The 18,797-nt window shown below is 38.0% G+C and overlaps 1 protein-coding gene across 3 annotated transcripts in view; it reads right to left on the bottom strand.

The window, feature by feature from the left end:
* The window catches only part of LOC113645511 (fibrinogen C domain-containing protein 1-like), an 88,284-nt gene extending 82,852 nt beyond the window's left edge, over positions 1–5,432 (bottom strand). For 2 of the 3 annotated variants that reach the window (XM_027151152.2, XM_027151148.2), the window contains exon 1: positions 4,725–5,022. In XM_027151152.2, coding sequence (XP_027006953.1) covers positions 4,725–4,772 — 48 coding nt within the window. In that variant the 5' untranslated portion in view covers positions 4,773–5,022. Of the gene's footprint in view, positions 1–4,724; positions 5,023–5,346 lie in introns of those variants that run through there. The other variant, XM_027151151.2, reaches the window with a different exon arrangement.
* Positions 5,433–18,797: the final 13,365 nt, after the last annotated feature.

The following is an 18,797-nucleotide window of genomic DNA, read 5'->3' as shown; positions in this document are numbered from 1 at the left end:
ACGTGACTATGCCTACAAAATGGATCAAATAATCAAAAGTTGCCCTCGACATCAAAAATTTTCAAACCACTGCGTCTCTGTGCTGCCATTACACACAGATTTAGAAAGAAAAGCGAAAATGCTTACTTCCTCCATAACCTCGCCAACTTTAGCGCAACGGCGTGCTGCGTGTGACGTCATTATTATTGTTCGTTTCCGCATGCGGGTCAGTTCGAAACAGCAAACAGTTCACACTGGCATCTGATATAGGCCACATTTTAAAAGGTACTGTAATGGAACAGCCAAACAAAAAAAATCAGATCTGAGCAAAATATCCGAACTGAACATTAAGACTGGCAGTGTGAACGTGGCCTTATATTCATTCATTACACACAGATACAGATATTATATATTTCAAATGTTTATTTCTTTTAATTTTAGTGATTACAACTGAGAACTAAGTAAAAATCCAAAATTCAGTATCTCAGAAAATTATAATATTACTTAAGACCAATACAAAGAAAGGATTTTTGGAAATCTGGGCCAACTGAAAAGTATGAACATGAAAAGTATGAGCATGTACAGCACTCAATACTTAGTTGGGGCTCCTTTTGCCTGAATTACTGTAGCAATGCGGCGTGACATGGAAACCGTATGTTTCCCATTATCATGAGTAAGGATGTGGTAGCCTAGTGGTTAAAGTGTTTGGCTACCAATTGGAAGGTTGTGAGTTTGATTCCTACATCCAGCAAGCTGCCACTGCTGGGCCCCTAAGCAAGGCCCTTAACCCTCAATTGCTCAGGTGTATAAAAATATGTCTATAAGTTGCTTATTATTTTCCAGTACTCTTGAATCACAGCAATTTGTCAATTTTTATTCACCAAAAAAAACAGATGTTTTACGTTTTATCAGTTTATAGTCGTGTTTAATTTTAGGGAACATCCATGAAACAAGCCCCTGATATCACTTACACTTACAACTGTGAACACAAGCTCCCTCATCTCAACTCCAATTTTTTTTGCTCTCTGAACTGAAGAGAAAAACTGCAAAAAAATGCAGCTTGGCATGTTGAAGAGAAACTGGAAAGTGAACTCTCTTAAAAGTGAAAAATCTTCTGCTATGGCTGTTAGAAAGGGCTTAGCCTGCAGATTCATTCATGTACCTGTGTAAGATGATACTACAGAAACAAGCTAATTAAATAAACTTGTGATTTCTCTTACGGTTAGAAATTCTGTCAGAGGTAACAATAAACATGTTTTGACCAATCAGAGTCAAGAATTCAGCAGCGCTGTGGTGCAATGTTTAATAATGGCTGATTAGGACATAAACTCTGACAGTCCTTGCAAAAACACAACGCAGTCACAATTTTCCATAAACCAGTGGTGTTAAATGTCACTACAGACACCTACATCTTTTCGTCTTACTGTAGCTGATCGTTAGATAGCACATAGTCCACAGTAGGCTACATGTAAGACCGTTTTTTTATATGGCTGAGGAAATAAGGATGCCTAAATGTACTATTCGTTTAAAATACATACTGTACACCTACAGTAGATGGTGAATGCGAGCCTGCAAAGATAAATGGATGCTACAGTGCTACGTTGTTAAAATGTATTGGCATTCTGAAACATCTTTTCATTAATAGTTATTTTATCCTGTTCAGGGTCACGGTGGAGAACACTATCACAGCTAGGGGCAAGTAAACTGAAAAAAAAGAAGAAAAAGCATCCTATACTAAGTTTGTCCCACATGAGAACATCTGTGAAAATGTTCTAAATGGAACCCATGAATATATATATATATATATATATATATATATATATATATATATATATATATATAACAGTCTTTACAGAAAAGGTTCAGAGTAGAAACCCTTTGAAAATCTTAAATCGAGGTACCTTTATTATGTAAGTACCATCAAAACAGGGTAGGGTTATGGGGAAGTACAGTCAAAACAGGGTAGGGTTATGGGGAAGTACAGTCAAAACAGGGTAGGGTTATGGGGAAGGATAGTGAAAAGCAAGTAGGGTTATATAACAGAATAGTGAAAACAGGGTAGGGTTATGGGGAAGGGTAGGTTTATGGGGAAAAAATAGTCAAAACAGGGTAGGCTTATGGGGAAGGATAGTGAAAACAGGGTAGGGTTATCGGGAAGGATATAAAAATCGGGTAGGGTTATGGGGAAGGATAGTGAAAAGCAGGTAGGGTTATGGGGAAGGATAGTAAAAATCGGGTAGGGTTATGGGGAAGGATAGTGAAAAGCAGGTAGGGTTATGGGGAAGGATAGTAAAAATCGGGTAGGGTTATGGGGAAGGATAGTGAAAAGCAGGTAGGGTTATGGGGAAGGATAGTAAAAATCGGGTAGGGTTATGGGGAAGGATAGTGAAAAGCATGTAGGGTTATGGGGAAGGATAGTAAAAATCGGGTAGGGTTATGGGGAAGGATAGTGAAAACAGGGTAGGGTTATGGGGAAGGATATAAAAATCGGGTAGGGTTATGGGGAAGGATAGTGAAAAGCATGTAGGGTTATGGGGAAGGATAGTGAAAAGCAGGTAGGGTTATGGGGAAGGATAGTGAAAAGCAGGTAGGGTTATGGGGAAGGATAGTGAAAAGCAGGTAGGGTTATGGGGAAGGATAGTGAAAAGCAGGTAGGGTTATGGGGAAGGATAGTAAAAATCGGGTAGGGTTATGGGGAAGGATAGTGAAAACAGGGTAGGGTTATGGGGAAGGATATAAAAATCGGGTAGGGTTATGGGGAAGGATAGTGAAAAGCATGTAGGGTTATGGGGAAGGATAGTGAAAAGCAGGTAGGGTTATGGGGAAGGATAGTGAAAAGCAGGTAGGGTTATGGGGAAGGATATAAAAATCGGGTAGGGTTATGGGGAAGGATAGTGAAAAGCATGTAGGGTTATGGGGAAGGATAGTGAAAAGCAGGTAGGGTTATGGGGAAGGATAGTGAAAAGCAGGTAGGGTTATGGGGAAGGATATAAAAATCGGGTAGGGTTATGGGGAAGGATAGTGAAAAGCAGGTAGGGTTATGGGGAAGGATAGTGAAAAGCAGGTAGGGTTATGGGGAAGGATAGTGAAAAGCAGGTAGGGTTATGGGGAAGGATAGTAAAAATCGGGTAGGGTTATGGGGAAGGATAGTGAAAAGCAGGTAGGGTTATGGGGAAGGATATAAAAATCGGGTAGGGTTATGGGGAAGGATAGTGAAAAGCAGGTAGGGTTATGGGGAAGGATAGTGAAAAGCAGGTAGGGTTATGGGGAAGGATAGTGAAAAGCAGGTAGGGTTATGGGGAAGGATAGTAAAAATCGGGTAGGGTTATGGGGAAGGATAGTGAAAAGCAGGTAGGGTTATGGGGAAGGATAGTAAAAATCGGGTAGGGTTATGGGGAAGGATAGTGAAAAGCATGTAGGGTTATGGGGAAGGATAGTGAAAAGCAGGTAGGGTTATGGGGAAGGATAGTGAAAAGCAGGTAGGGTTATGGGGAAGGATAGTGAAAAGCAGGTAGGGTTATGGGGAAGGATAGTCACCAAACCAAAAACAGCATTCTAAATAGAGTAGTTTATATAATGATCTTTAGAGAAACACAGGGGTGTAACGATTCATTCATCTTCTTGAAGCATTGAGCACGTCCCTCTCTATTCCATAAAAAACAATGCCAAGACATGATTCCTATTCGTCAATATGCAGAGAAAATGCATCCTCAGCTCGAACACTCTGTCAAAGAGATGGCTGCACTAAACACTGACAAGAGCCCTGGCAAAAGCAAAACGATATTCCCCAGCAAGCGTTATCAATAATAAGGACACATAGAACCAATACTGAAACTACTGTATGAGGTGTGTACAGTGTGGGATATTTCAGTCACTAATACAGCCCTCATGGCATGTCCTAGAAACATGATTATGTCTAGTCTAACTGCTGATTCTGCTCCCCACATCCTTAGCCTTGCATATACAATAGATCTGATGTTTGACACTTATTGAAAAGTGAGCCGTTAATTGTGTGTTCGTTTTCCAGAGAAAAGCGGTTACAGATATAATCTGAAAAATGACGTCTGCACCGTTGGTGAAATATGCATTCATTCATCCTGAGTAATCTTTTTTATTCAGGTCAGAGCCACTATACAGCTACGGAGCCTGTCCTGGGAATACTGAGAATACACCTGGATCAGATGGAAGTCTATCACAGCACGCCATTTCCTGTTCACACAGGGAGAAATTAACTGTCATCGTTCCACCTAATTAGCATCCGAGGAAACCGTCGAAACCTGAAGTAACCAAAACAAACACGTGGTCAGAAATCATGCATGTATTCCTTTCTGTTCTGATAACAATCAATGCTATTCTGTTGTCATTCATGTTAACGGAACACATTTGCATATTCAAACGACTATGACGATGAGTGAATATGTAAATGAGTCCGTGACGTCACCCGGTGAACGATACCCACTTCTTTTAGCTTGCATAAGCTAAACTTTCCCCTGAAAAGACAAGTAGGTAACATTAAAAAAAACCAAAAACAATTAATTGAAATTAAAAGAAACAGATAAAATAATAATATAAATATAATAGTCATGGCTATTTCTTAGAACACGAGGAAAGGATGGAAGTTCAGCCTGTTTAGTCATCATGCTGACAGATTCCACCTGTCACTGTGAGCTGAGGGAAGGAAGGAAGGAATGATGCTGTTTAGATGAGAACCTTGAGTGTGTAAAAATGGCTGTGTCTCATTTCACCTGAGTCTTGTGCTGCGGTCCGTCTTCAAGCTCCGTGACGCTGTTCATGGTGTTTGATCTCCTTCACCAGGTATCTCCGGTAATTAAAAATAAATAAATAAATAAATAATACACAAACAAACAAAGTTCAAAAAAATCCCTGATTTGTCTTCACGGATTGTGAAGATATCCGTCTTTCTTTAATCCCTCCATTCATTTTACTAGGATTTTTCACTAGGAGATGAACTACTTAAGCAGCGCGCGCGCGCGCACACACACACACACACACACACACACACACACACACACACACACACACACACACGCGCTGAACCTGATGCAGATTTGACACACTCCTTTTTTTAAAAAATAAATAAATAAATGACATGCACACTTACTAAGACACCTGACTCAGAAAAAAAAATAATAATAATAGAATTATGCACGGAGATAAAAACCGAATGATGCGCGAGCCGCTTGTCCCCGTACAAAACTTCCTCTGTCTGGTAACGTGATGTGAAGAACAAAAAAAAAACGTCAGTATTGTGGTAAAAAAAAAATATGTATCCACAGCAGTGTTGCAGTTCGTATTAATCCTGTAGCGTCCATGCGAATATTGTGGAGTCGCTAAAATGTGTCTCACCTCACACTCAGTGTCTCTGTAGTGTGTCTCTGCTGAGCTAAAGCGCCGCTTCAGAGACAGCAGCAGAGCGCCTCCTGAACAGGGTTGCCAGATTGTTCCTCCTGATTTGTACTGTTGCTATCATGGCACACTTTTGAACATGTCATATCATCTACACGTTGAAAAATACTTTAAGGAACATAGATTCTTAAAATAATAATAATAATAATAATAATAATAATAATAATAATAATTTCCTCATTTCAAAATTTCAGTTGAATTTGTTTTGTTTGTTTTGAGCAATGATGTGGACTTGAGTCAAATGAATTGACTCGGAAATTTGAGACTTGAGACTTGCTTGACAAATATTAAAAAAAGACTCGACTTGACTTTGACTTGATATTCATGACTTGAGACTTACTTGTGACTTGCACATGTGTGACTTACTCCCACATCTAGAACAATTCACGTTGTCGCAAAGCAGCTTTACAGAAGTATAGAAACAGAATTTTTTTTTAAATGTTTGTTTAAAATATTTTTATCTCTAACAGTTTCGTGTAATGAGCAAGCCGGAGACGACGGTGGAAAGGAAAAACTCCCTGAGATGACATTGAAACCTTGAGAGGAACCAAGCTCAGAAGGGAACCTCGTCCTCATTTGTTTGACACTGGAAAGGAAATAATGTAAATGTAAATAATGTCATTTCTACAACAGTTTAAAGTTGAGTTGAATTAAGCAACCAAGAGTTTGAGAGAAACTAACAGGTCAGGGCGATTTCCGAGTTCACCACAGAGCCAAGACTAAATCCTTCCTGCCAAAATCTTCAAATAATCTGTGATGAAAACCTGACCATAAACCTGAGGCAACAGTGGTTCAAAGAAGGCGTGAAAGTCTGTGGGTGAGTCCATCCACAGCAGAACATGAAAAAAATGTTTAGGAAATTGTAAATAATTTCCTTATGCTAATCCTTATAACTCAATGTTTATATACACTGGTATTATTATCACCATACAAATCTTTACCTCATCTTTTTGTCATACTTGTCTTGTCCATGTCTAAATTAAGATATAGCTTTGTCTTGTTTTATGTAGCTTTATGTCTATACGTTGTCCTGTAGAATGTACTGTGTCAGCGATATATTGTTAAAATGACAATAAAAACTTCTTGATTTGTCTTGACTTGATATAACAGCAACAAACATCTCTAATTTCAATAAATTGTGTGTGGGTTTTTTTTTTGTGGAAGAATTCATTCACAGCTATCAAAATCCCCTTAACAGACATTAGCATTGATGATGACTAGCTGCATGTAATTTAATACTGTGTTTGTATTATTTCACATTTACCACATTTCTATTCATTTCCATTATCACTTTTACATGCTACATTCAAAATGTGAAAATTGTTGATAGGTGAAAAGACTTAAATTTGATCACTTATCGTATCTTTTTAGCTAATGTTAGCTACCTGTATATCTACGTAGTAAACACTCAGTGAAAATTATGTGCTTTATTGGTCAGTACCAGTTAGCTGTTTTTTTTTTAAATCCACTGCATTGCAATGTTGTCTATTCCACATCTAAATCTGTTTAATTCAGTTGTGGTTGCAGTAGAAATTTTATCCTGCAGGTTACAGCCACAATAAAATGTGAATAGTATTGAACTTCTGTCATTGCCACCGCACAGCTTCAGGATGTCTTGTTCAAACCTGAGCTTGGATCACTGTATATATTGTTTATATTCTCCTTGTGTCCATGCAGGTTTCTCCAGGTTCACAAATTCTCACATCTTTCCCAAAACATTTTGGTACAGTGCTGTGAAAAAGTGTTTGCCCCCTAAACCTAATAACTGGTTGAGCCACCCTTAGCAGCAAGAACTGCAATCAAGCATTTGCGATAACTTGCTGTGAGTCGGTTACAGCGCTGTGGAGGAATTTTGGTCGACTCATCATTGTAGAATTGTTGTAATTCAGGGACATTGGAGGGTTTTTAAGCATGAACCGCCCTTTTAAGGTCATGCCATAGCATCTCAACAGGATTCAGGTCAGGACTTTTACTAGGTCACTCCAAAGACTCCATTTTGGGTTTTTTTTAGCCATTTAGTGGTTTGGTGTGTTTTAGATCATTGTCCCGCTGCAGAACCCACGTTCGCTTCAGTTTGAGGTCACAAACAGATCGCCGCACATTGTCCTTCAGTTTTTTTTTCAAAACTGAGACGAGACTTTATGTTCTTTTTGCTCAGCAGTGTTTTTCATCTTGGAACTCCCCCATGCAGGCCATTTTTGCCCAGTATTTTTCTTATGGTGGAGTCATGAAAACTGACCTTAATTGAGGCCTGCAGTTTTTTGGATGTTGTTGTGGGGTCTTTTGTGACATCTTGGATGAGTCGCCGCTGCGCTCTTGGTGTAATTTTGGTCGTTCGGCCACTCCTGGGAAGGTTCACCATTGTTCCATGTTCTCGCCATTTGGGGATAATGGCTCGCACTGTGCTTCGCTGGAGTCCCGAAGCTTTAGAAATGGCTTTATAACCTTTTCCAGACTGATAGCTCTCAATTACTTTCTTTTTCATTTGTTCCTGAATTTCTTTGGACCTCGACATGATGTGTAGCTTTTGAGAATCTTTTGGTCTACTTCACTTTTGAAAAAAAAGTGTGGCTAGAGAAATTGAACTCAGGTGTTCACAGTTTAGTTGGTTAAAAATAAAAAATCAGGAAGAGGAAAACACTTTTTCACACCATTGTGTGTGCATTTCCTGTATTATAATGTCCAGTTTGTTGTGCAACTGATGCAGTTTTTGTACTGAACAATCCAAGTTAGCAAAGAAATTAAAGGTAAAACCTGCTGAGTTGACAAAATGGGGAAATAAACAATAGTGCAAGCAATCAATAGACAGGTTACACAGTCAATAAGCTATTTGTCACTCCATTCACTTACCTGTGTTTATTCTGCTACTGCATGGAAGAGTAATGGTGCAGTAAATAATTTTTGGAAATATGTGTTAGAATTGATTTCTGTTCTACAGAATAGCAGATGAAGTATGATGTATTGCAAAAGGTTACAGGAAGTCAAATATCTCCTGTGGTTTGATATTTACTTGTGATTATGCATTGTACTGAAATATCCAGAGAGAAATATTTCATACTGTTAGACAGGATTAAGCAGCTTGGTGGCGAATTTATGGCCTGTTGGCTCGACTGTCACCCACAGAGCTCTGCTTCTTTAGTTCCTTATGGAACTAAAGACTATGTGCTCAAGTAGATGAATACATGAAATTCAATGTCAAGTTAATGGACACAACAATATTATTGACATGGATGGCTTGGACTATGCCCGGCCTGAACACTAGGGGGACTTTCTGGTAGTCTTTATATTTGTTTTTTGCAATGCCCTATCATTTAAGCTCTATATGCTTCTTTAAATAAACCCCCTGTTTCCTGGACATGGGTCTGATTTTGTTCCTGTACAAAATAGAATAAGAAGCCTTTATTATTGTCACATATATGGTACAGCACAGTGAAATGCTCTCCTAAAGGTGGGGTCTCCGTTGTTTGAGAAATGCTTCAGAAAACTGCAAACGAAAACAAACAAAAAAAAAATAACGTATTGTAACGTCTGTGTTTTTCCTTGTTTCTGTCTGCTGTCATTCCCTGATGTTAATTGTTGACCCTGCCCACCTATTTGTTACCATGGACATTAACTGCACACATTCTCTTCCCCAAGTGTTTTGTCTTAGTCTGTGATTGTCTCCGTCTTGTGATTGGTTCTTGTTCCCTATATCCACTCTGTTTGTTCATTTCCCTGTTGCGAGTCATTGTTAGTGTGTGCTGTTCTGTTTGGTGTATTATGTTGTCTGTTCCTGTTCTGCTCAGTGTTCCATCCTGTTTTGCCTGCTTATCTGTTGTTTTGCTTATCTGTTTGTTTCTTGTTTTTGTTATTAAATCATAAACTGCATTTGGATACTCATTCGCCTCTGTGACTCCACGTGACACGTGTAGCCAATGAGCAGAAAGGGGCATGTCTTGTTAATATTGGTGGAGAGTGCAGAAAGCGGGTTTTAACATTGACATGGCAGATAAAAACAAAGAAAGAAAGCGAAGAAAGGCTTACGATAAGGCAAGAAGCAGGGCCCGTGTTAATATAGGATCAGCTTTCCAGCGCTGGAATGAACAGAAAGTCTTTCGCATGAAACGGAGATAAACCTTTCACGGTACAACACACAGTACTACAAAATTACCATAGTATTACTCATTGAGTTCATTTATTGATAAAAATATACCCTCGGTCAGCTGCCCTAACAGGGATACTTGTCTGGGTTATACCTGTCTGGTGTATGTGTGGGGCGGAGCTATCAAAACAGGGGTGGGACCCATTTGTATTAGGGGTGTGTTTGTTTTGGTGATTTCAATAGTCAACATTAGCTTTCAAACAACGGAAACCCCACCTTTAATATATACCAAACTTTGGAAGTTGGGGTCAGAGCGAATTTAATAAATACAATAATATGTCAGAGACGTAAAATGTATCATGAAAATAATTTAATCATGTTGGTGGAAAATCCTATGGAATAACAATAACGTGAAAATAAATGAATCATGCTAAAGAATCACATGAAATCATTATGTGTAGAAATGATATGTGGAAAAAGATTACGTACTTCATGCGGAAAAATAAAATAAAAGGTCTAAAATTCACTGATTATTCACAATGACACTTCTGTAACAGCTGGGAGCCAAAGAAAACCTTCAAGCTTGTAAAGAAAATACTTGGATTGTTCCTTATTATAACATAAGTATAGTTAAAACTGAAACAGTGAATATAATTAAGCTCTAATCCACCATTCAAGCAAAAAAAAAAAAAAAGAATCAACATTAATTGGTGGAGATTGAGGTGCAATTATAGTGAGCAACCCGAGTTAGCGAAGTAATTACATGTTAAAACCACTCTGTCTTAATAAATAATCAATCAAGGAAATCAATAAACAAATATGTTCATCGATAAGCTGTCGGCATGTTGGTTCATTTACTTTCTTACACATAAACTAAAGTTGAACTAGCAGCTGAGACGAGATAAAGGAATAAATACACAATCCATTACTGCACCGGTAAAATTTTAAATTCTTTTCATTTTTTGGATTTGTTTTCTATCCTTTTTCATGTGTACGCTTGAATTCACACATGAAATTTGCATTTATACATGTATATTGATGATATGAATACATATGATTAAATATGCATATATAGTGTATAGATACCCGCATACATAGTGTATATTATTCACATGATCACATGCGAAAAATGTTTGATTTCATGAAATGATTGTTCTGTAAGGGAATCCTTCGTGATTAAAAACATCCACCTCTAAGACCAGGCTTTCTATTAAAACCATGTACCGATAATATATTGATATAATTATAAAAACAGAATCAAAATACTGAATAAAAATAATTATATGAATGATTGTTTCAACACTGGATTTATGTGGCAGTGTTAACTTTCCTGAAATATCTTTCCAGAACTTATGTGCTAGATATACTCTCTTATAGCTCTTATATACTCGAAACGTATAAAAAAATAATAATAAAATTTGGGCTTGCTAGGGGACTGGATTAAGCGGCTCAGTGAACACAAAGAAACTAAATTCGGGTTACTTCAAATAGAACTTCTGCATTGTCTGCGCTGGTTAAAATTGTAACACGGTGACAAGGGTGAAAATCTATGGTGTATGGCAGCATTCTGGCAAGGTAATGGAAATCTTATAGAAGATGAGGGTGTGGAGAGGTCAGAAGGTGAATGATGGGTTTTAGAGGTAGAAAGGCTCTGTGCCGCATCGACAGGGCTGCTGCGGGTCGATCACGATCACGTTTCACTCTCTATTTGTGCTGAAACACTTCAGTGCTTTTGTAAATAGCCAATTATTTCTGCCAGGAATTTCTGCACCAACTGCTGCATTGACTCCTTGGCTGCTTTATTATCTGCACACATCAAGCGATGTGTTTTTTCATACGTGGTAATGACAACTTGCTACAAAGCTTCACAAGCAGGAGACGTTTAAGAGAAAAATAGCAGTTTGAGGAAAGACACTTCATCCTGAGTCATCTAATTAAAGTAAGTCAATGTATTCCGGTTTATTGGTGCACGTTCTAACTGCAGGTGCTTGGACCTTGAGTCTAAGGGACTGGGATGCTGTAAACCAGTCCACCTTTAACAGTGAGACAAGGTCACGGAAATAAAACCATCCAGAAAATGCTAAACAGCTTGATATTTTGGAGTCAGTTGTGTTTTTTCGGGGCAGTCGTGGCCTAATGGTTAGAGAGTCTGATTTGTAACCCAAAGGTTGTGGGTTTGAGTCTCGGGCCGGCCACGACTGACGTGCCCTTGAGCAAGGCACTGAACCCCCCAACTGCTCCCTGGGCGCCACAGCATAAATGGCTGCCCACTGCTCCGGATGTGTGTTCACTACTGTGTGTGTGTTCACTACAGTGTGTGCACTTCGGATGGGTTAAATGCAGAGAACAAATTCTGAGTATGGGTCACCGTACTTAGCCTTATGTCACTTTACTTCACTTAACATTATTCTGTTTCTCCATGTTTTCATACTGTTTTGTTGATTGGGTTTAGATCCATCAGTTTAACAGCCGTAAAAATTTTGTATGCAACCCCGTAACTTAAATATGTTCATGTAGAGCATATCAAATCCCCACAGCACACCTGTTCACCCGCATCGACATCACACTGCGTTCACACACACACTGCAAAAGAGATTAGGCAATGGGTTTTGCCACTGGGTGTCCTAGCAGAACTAGTGTTTGGCTTCTAAACAAAACAAAAATTCTCTTTGTAGCATGAAGTTAGTGATATTAAAGTAGAATGAGAAGCCTTTGCCTTGGACCTTTGGGGAAGCATACAGTATGTATTCACAGCAGTGAAAATCTCTATTTGGGAAAGTCCAATAGATAGTTAACTATCGTTGCCACACACAAAACAACGGGAACTAAGAGACCCAAACCTGCTCGAGCATGGCAATGCCCTTGTGCACAAAGCATGGTTTACCAAGTCAGCGAGAACTCTGAACTTAAGTGTCCAGAGCCCTGACCTCAACCCCATTAAACATTGTTTTGGGATGAACTAGAACTCTGTCTGCACACCAGGACTCAGTCATGCTATTCTTGTGGCTGAATGAACACAAATCCCCACAGCTACACTCCTTCATCTAGTGAAAAGCCTTCACAGAAGACTGGTGCTTGTTATCAGGGCTAAAAGAGACAAAATCTGGAACGGGATGTTTAGAAAGCACATACTCTATGAGAGTTATGGTCAGGTACAGAACTTTGCCCATATAGTGTATATTTAAATATTTATACAACCGTTAGTTCTACATGGGTTTGCTCAATACTTCAGTTCCTAACCTCAGTAAAAAGCTATGTGTTGTAGATTGAGTAGCATATTTAAATTGTACATAGTGTGTGAATAGATATGTGTGTGTGTTTGTGTGTGTGAGATTGTGCCCCATGATGGTTTGGCACTCGATTCAGTGTGCCTTGTGCACCATGTCCCATTGGATACTCTCCAGATTTCAAGAGACCCTGCATAAGACAAGCGGTACAGAAACTGAATGTGTGTATGGATAGCTTCGGTTTGCTAATTTGATTGGACGAGCAGCGTACGACATGTTACCATATTGATTTACCAACACTAACGATTATTATTTATTTAAGAACAGTGTGCTGTATATTTTATCCATTTATACAACAGTTCCAGGTACTATCCAAGCTGTTATTATCGGAAAGTAATTAACACCTTCTAACCAATCAGAGTCGAGAATACAGTAGCACCGTGACCTAATTTATGATAAAGAATGTTATTTAAGTAAGGATAAAGGATAAATAAGTGTTACTGTAAATCTAGAAGAAATGGGGAATGGAAATGGATAAAAGTGCATACTTTTTAAATGCCTAGTATAAAATGTATTCATGTGAAAGCTTAAAAAAATATGAGTGTTGTTTGTATTTCCCTCAGGTGCTATAATTCTCAGTATCTTTGCATTGTACTGTCAGTCTGTTACCACTTGAAAATGCAGAGAGGCTCTGGATAGTGAATGCTCACTCAAGTATGTTTTCATTGGTTCTAATTGACTAGTGTGCCTACAAATGAACAGAAAAACGTTCTCATGCAAACGTACTGGCGTGCAAATGTTGACAAATCCTGCGAATGTCTATTGCCAATTATAGAAAGCCGCTTAAAAGGATCAGACGTGGCCAAGCGAGCGAGCCAAATGCCCCCCAATAGAGATGTAGCCCTAAAATGGAAGCTGGAAATGATTTGTTGGTCTCAGCTGCAAAAAAAAAGAGACACTAGAAGTGTTTGTCTTGTTGGCCAATATTGCTGTTTTTGTCTCGATCTTCACATCGCACTATTTTTAAAAGTCATTTCGAGTGCATATCTGCTCTATTTGTTCACATTATTTCTGCCTGTTGTCTTAGAATCTCATTTTGATAATGTTTGCTTAGATTATGTTGTTAAAAAGGATCGCTTATGGAAGCTTCCTCGAAATCGTGGTATGCTGTTTAACTGAGGATTTGCTGTTCTTTGCAATTTAGACACCCATGAGAAGACTGCAAGAGTGTGTGTGTGTGTGTGTGTGTGTGTGTGTGTGTGTGTGTGTGTGTGTGTGTGTGTGTGGTACCTATCACCTGTGGTACTGGAAAACTACACAGCTAGTGAAGCACATGTGCAGATGGCCTCCCCAGTGGAGGTTCCCTCATATCTATTGGACCTACAGCAGGGGTGAAGGCCATTTATGTCACCTGATGTTCTGGGAAAGAAACAGAAACAGACGGAGAGAGGGGTGAAGTTTGGATTCATGGTGATGATACCACAGTGTTGATCTGTAAATAACATCTCAGAATAATGTCATTTCTCTCATATCTTCTCTGAAATGTACAATTGGTGCAGCAGGAATACAGACTGTATATGAAAAAAACATATATTTATTCGATTTAGATTTGATACCTAGCTTTTTTTAATCACCCATCTTTTACTGCCACTTTATGTTCATTATTCTATATGTATTCTATTTTTTATAGACTTTCCATTTCAGGTTTTTCTTAGTCTATTTTTACTTACATTTACTAAAATTATTATTTTTTTTATATATCTTTTTCTTCTATTATTATTATTATTATTATTATTATTATTATTATTATTATTATTATTATAAAAAGTATTACTTATGGATTTGGTGTCATGTAAACATGTTTATTGTTGCTTTTTGAGAATCCTGTTTGCTTTTAATTTTACCTGCTGAAGGAAGAAAGGAAAGAAGAAAGTAAGGATGGATGGATGGATAGATGGATGGAAGGATGGATATAGTCAGTACATAACTGTGCTTTGTCCATTAGCTGTAGGCTGCAAATACAGTAGTTTTTGAATGTCAATGAATGTTGGATGTCACTGTGGCTGAATTCTGACAAAATGCCGAAAACTCAAAATGACATTTTTCCCCTCTAACATACTTTGACACAATAAAATATTTTTTTAAAAATCATATATTTTACCAAACAATTTTTTTTTTAATATAATGTTGTAAATATAATTTTTGTTTATGTGTTTTTAAATATAAAATCTGTAAATATAATGTTGGGTAAAGAGCCATTTAAACTAACACACGACATTCTTGACAGAAAAGTGAACAGCCTAGTGTCAGGAGAGTGAAGGTTCAAATCCCAAATGATGCCACATCTGTAAAATTAGGGTATGTGGGAGATGGCAGACAGTTCTTTCCTCCTTCTGTGTTTGCATGTGTTTGCCTTCACCTTCTCTTTGGTAGCTGTCATATGTAGGAGAGAGTTACCTAATGGGACAGGATTGGTAAACCATGGTCTATTTGTCCCATATATTGTGTACCTGAATTCTTTCTCCATTGCTCTCTGTGAGCTGAGTATATACTGTAGTATGTTGCAGTTAGCAGACCAAACCCAAAGTCATGCAGAAAACAGCATTCGACTAGGAAATCTGCATTATTTATGTGAAAACTTATTTAAATGACAACTTACCCCCATGCCGAATTTAAAGCTCATGTATGCTCTTACCCTGGGTCTGCTGTGTGTGTCTTATCTAATACTGCCAACATGTTGTAATAGTGCGAAAGATCAGAACAGCCTCACAACCTCAGGCTTTCAGAATGGTTCACGGTTCAGTTAAATATAGTTAATACATATAGTTTATATTTAACTGTGGCTTGATTTGTCTTTCAGTTTTAACATGAAAAAAAAAACATGTATGAATCTCTGCTCCTTTCAGAAATATCTTTTTCAGCCTTGGGGTGAGCAGCAAACGCTCAAACTACACCTGGGATTTGGTTACTCCATTGGTGGCTCACTTATGAATAATTCATGCTCATATATGTCCAGATAATTTGACTCATTTGACTTACTCATACTGTACATCATTATTTCCTGTAGAACCGTATTAAAAACACTCAAGCATTGTGCTTAATATTCAGCATGCAGAGGATGAATCTAGCCTCAGATTCTCTTCAGGTGATATGATACCATTTTGAAATATGAAATCATTTTCCACTGAGCTTGACTTTGCTGGCAGGGGAACATATACCTTAGGCCACAGTCATGCATAATTCTCAAATCATGCCAGAGAAATGCTCAAAAGAAGCATTCAAAAAGGACAGCAATAATAGAGGAGCAGAGGTGTGTGTGATCACAGACGTTTGGATTGAGCGCCCTGCTGTAATTAGCGATGCAGGGGGAAAGACGGACACCTGCTGTTTCTTCAAGCCCGAGGGCATCTGTGTATCTTCTCTGATCTCCTCAAACAAACCACATACATGTATCTGAGGAGAGCAACTTTTACACAATTCCAGCACTTAAATCAAAATGATTGAAAACCACATCAACAGTCTGTGTTAAAAAAACTTTCTCTCATACTTCATGAATTTGTTCTTATTTAATGCTTTTTGGAATTTTCAAACTCCCATTTAAAATGTCATTTGTTTTCCAATTCACATCCAGTTTATCTTCTATATTTTCTTTATATAATATTATTTTCTAAGCTGAGGTATTAACTGAGCAAAACTATATTACTCTGAGATTAAAATCAACTGTATGATAAATGAAGATATTTCATACTCAAATTTCAAATCAGGCAACACCAGGAAGTACAAAGAATTCAGAACTTGGAAGACATGACTTGAATGCAGGATAAAACTTGGAGAATATAAGGAAACAAGACACTAAACACAGAACAGGTTCAGACATTAGGAAAACAACCAGTAAAAAGACAAAAGGTAAAGACAAAACTAAAACAAAACATTCATTCATTCATTCATTTTCTACCACTTATCCGAACATCTCGGGTCACGGGGAGCCTGTGCCTATCTCAGGCGTCATCGGGCATCAAGGCAGGATACACCCTGGACAGAGTGCTAACCCATCGCAGGGCCAAAACAAAACTAAAATTCTAAATACTGATCTTTATCTTTTATCTACAGCTAAGTTAAGGCTCTGGGTTGTTGAACAGAGGATCAAGGTTTAAGCCCCAGCACTGCCAAGCTGCCACTGTTGGGCCCTTGAGCAAGGCCCTTAACCCTCACTGCTCCAGTGGTGTTGTATCATGACCGACCCTGTGCTCTGACCCCCAACCTCCAATGTTGAGATATGCGAAGAAACAATTTCACTATGCTGTAATGTACTGTACAGTGTATATGTGAAAAAATAAAAGCTTATATTCTAGAATCTTCAGTGCAATATGTACCGTATCACTGTTTTAATTTTCACATGTTCAAAGCACTAATGAAAAAAAAAAGTTTTAGTATCAAATATTGTCTTAAAATATAAAAAGAAGAAGAATATAAGAAGAAACTTTAGTTTTGCTTAAACACGGGATTCTATTTTCAATTTCCAGTAACTTTCCAATGACATTTCCAATAGTATACTTGTAGACAGACAGACAGACAGACAGACAGACAGACAGACAGATAGATAGATAGATAGATAGATAGATAGATAGATAGATAGATAGATACTTTATTGATCACAGAGGAAATTCAAGAAAAAAAAGAGTTCCGATAAAATTACTGAAAATTAAAGACAAGCAAACTAAAAATCCAATAGGATTTATTTTATAAGATACCATGCAATCACAGAGGTCTGTAAAGCACAGCTTAAAGACTTGTAATATAATATTTTAATTAAATAAAAGCATGTGGAATGACAACCCACCATTATGAAAGTTGTTATAATATTATTTAGTTCTTAGCTGGTTTGACTAGTCACATGAACTGAATGGGTTAAATCCAAACTTTAATAACTGAAATCAGCAACAATTTCTACTTATGTGTTGTATCAGTGGCAAGTCAAGGAATCAAAAGCTCATTCTACAAATAAAGGAGGCTACAAAATCTTGTATGGCCATGCCATTTTTGGAGCTGTTGATAATACTGCAAGCTCTAACCCAGTAACCTTTGTGAGGTTATAGAGCCATCCCAGCCCCTGGCTTTGGCTTCAGTTGATCTTCACAGTCTCAGTTCATCCCTTGTGCACTACACTCATCTCTAAAATAAAAGAGTTTGTTTAAAGCCTAATCCAGCCCTTTATGGATGAGTGGTTCCTGGCATTCAAACGCCCCTACACCTCCAAGGAGGATGTACTGTATGAGCAGCATTTATCACACTGATTAGTGGACATACATTGACTAGCGTTGGTATATCCAATCACAATTGTTCTTCAGCATTGAATTTACACTTTTACCTTAAATGCTAGACTTCTACTGAGTCGACACACGGATATATTATATTATAGGTGATCATTTCCACTTGCTGCTTTAGATGGCTACAGTGATGGTACAGTATCTATGGCACATGATACAGTCTGATCGTACAATTTGTGTTGATTATGTTGCCTAAATGCATTGACTGATCATGATTAGACCTTTAACAGCTTATCAGTCATCCAAGCTGTATATTGCTAAGATAAACACAGCATTCACATGGCCCACAATTTCCCCTGGATATACAACAGACCACAGAGTTGATAAATTTATATGCATAATACTTTGTGCTCCGTAAAGATGCAACATTGCCTTTAAGAACATCTTCTACCACTTTTTTTTTTTTTGTTGTCGGCTGAATGTCGTCTCTAAATATTCTGTGTTGTGATTGTGAGAGGGTGTATGATTGTGCCCTGTGATTGGGTTGGCACCCAGTCTAAGGTGTCCTCCACCTTGTGCCCCAAGTACCTTGGGATAGACGCCAGGCTCCCAGCAACCACATGAATTATAAGTGGATTGATAGATTAAATTGCTGCTACATAGCTTGATGTCTTCATGGAGTAACAATCAGTTTTTTCCCACTTTTATCAATTTACTGTATTTTTTCCTTAGTGTTACTATAAATTGCTTACAGCTGGAATTAGGACTTAATAATTATACCATTATTCAATTCTTGGATTTAGTCATTTTAAAAAG

Source organism: Tachysurus fulvidraco, chromosome 14 (assembly GCF_022655615.1).
Source record: "Tachysurus fulvidraco isolate hzauxx_2018 chromosome 14, HZAU_PFXX_2.0, whole genome shotgun sequence".
In the NCBI taxonomy this organism is placed as follows: domain Eukaryota; kingdom Metazoa; phylum Chordata; class Actinopteri; order Siluriformes; family Bagridae; genus Tachysurus; species Tachysurus fulvidraco.
Note: the sequence above shows the minus strand (reverse complement) of the source record. Positions and strands in the feature narration are given on the sequence as shown.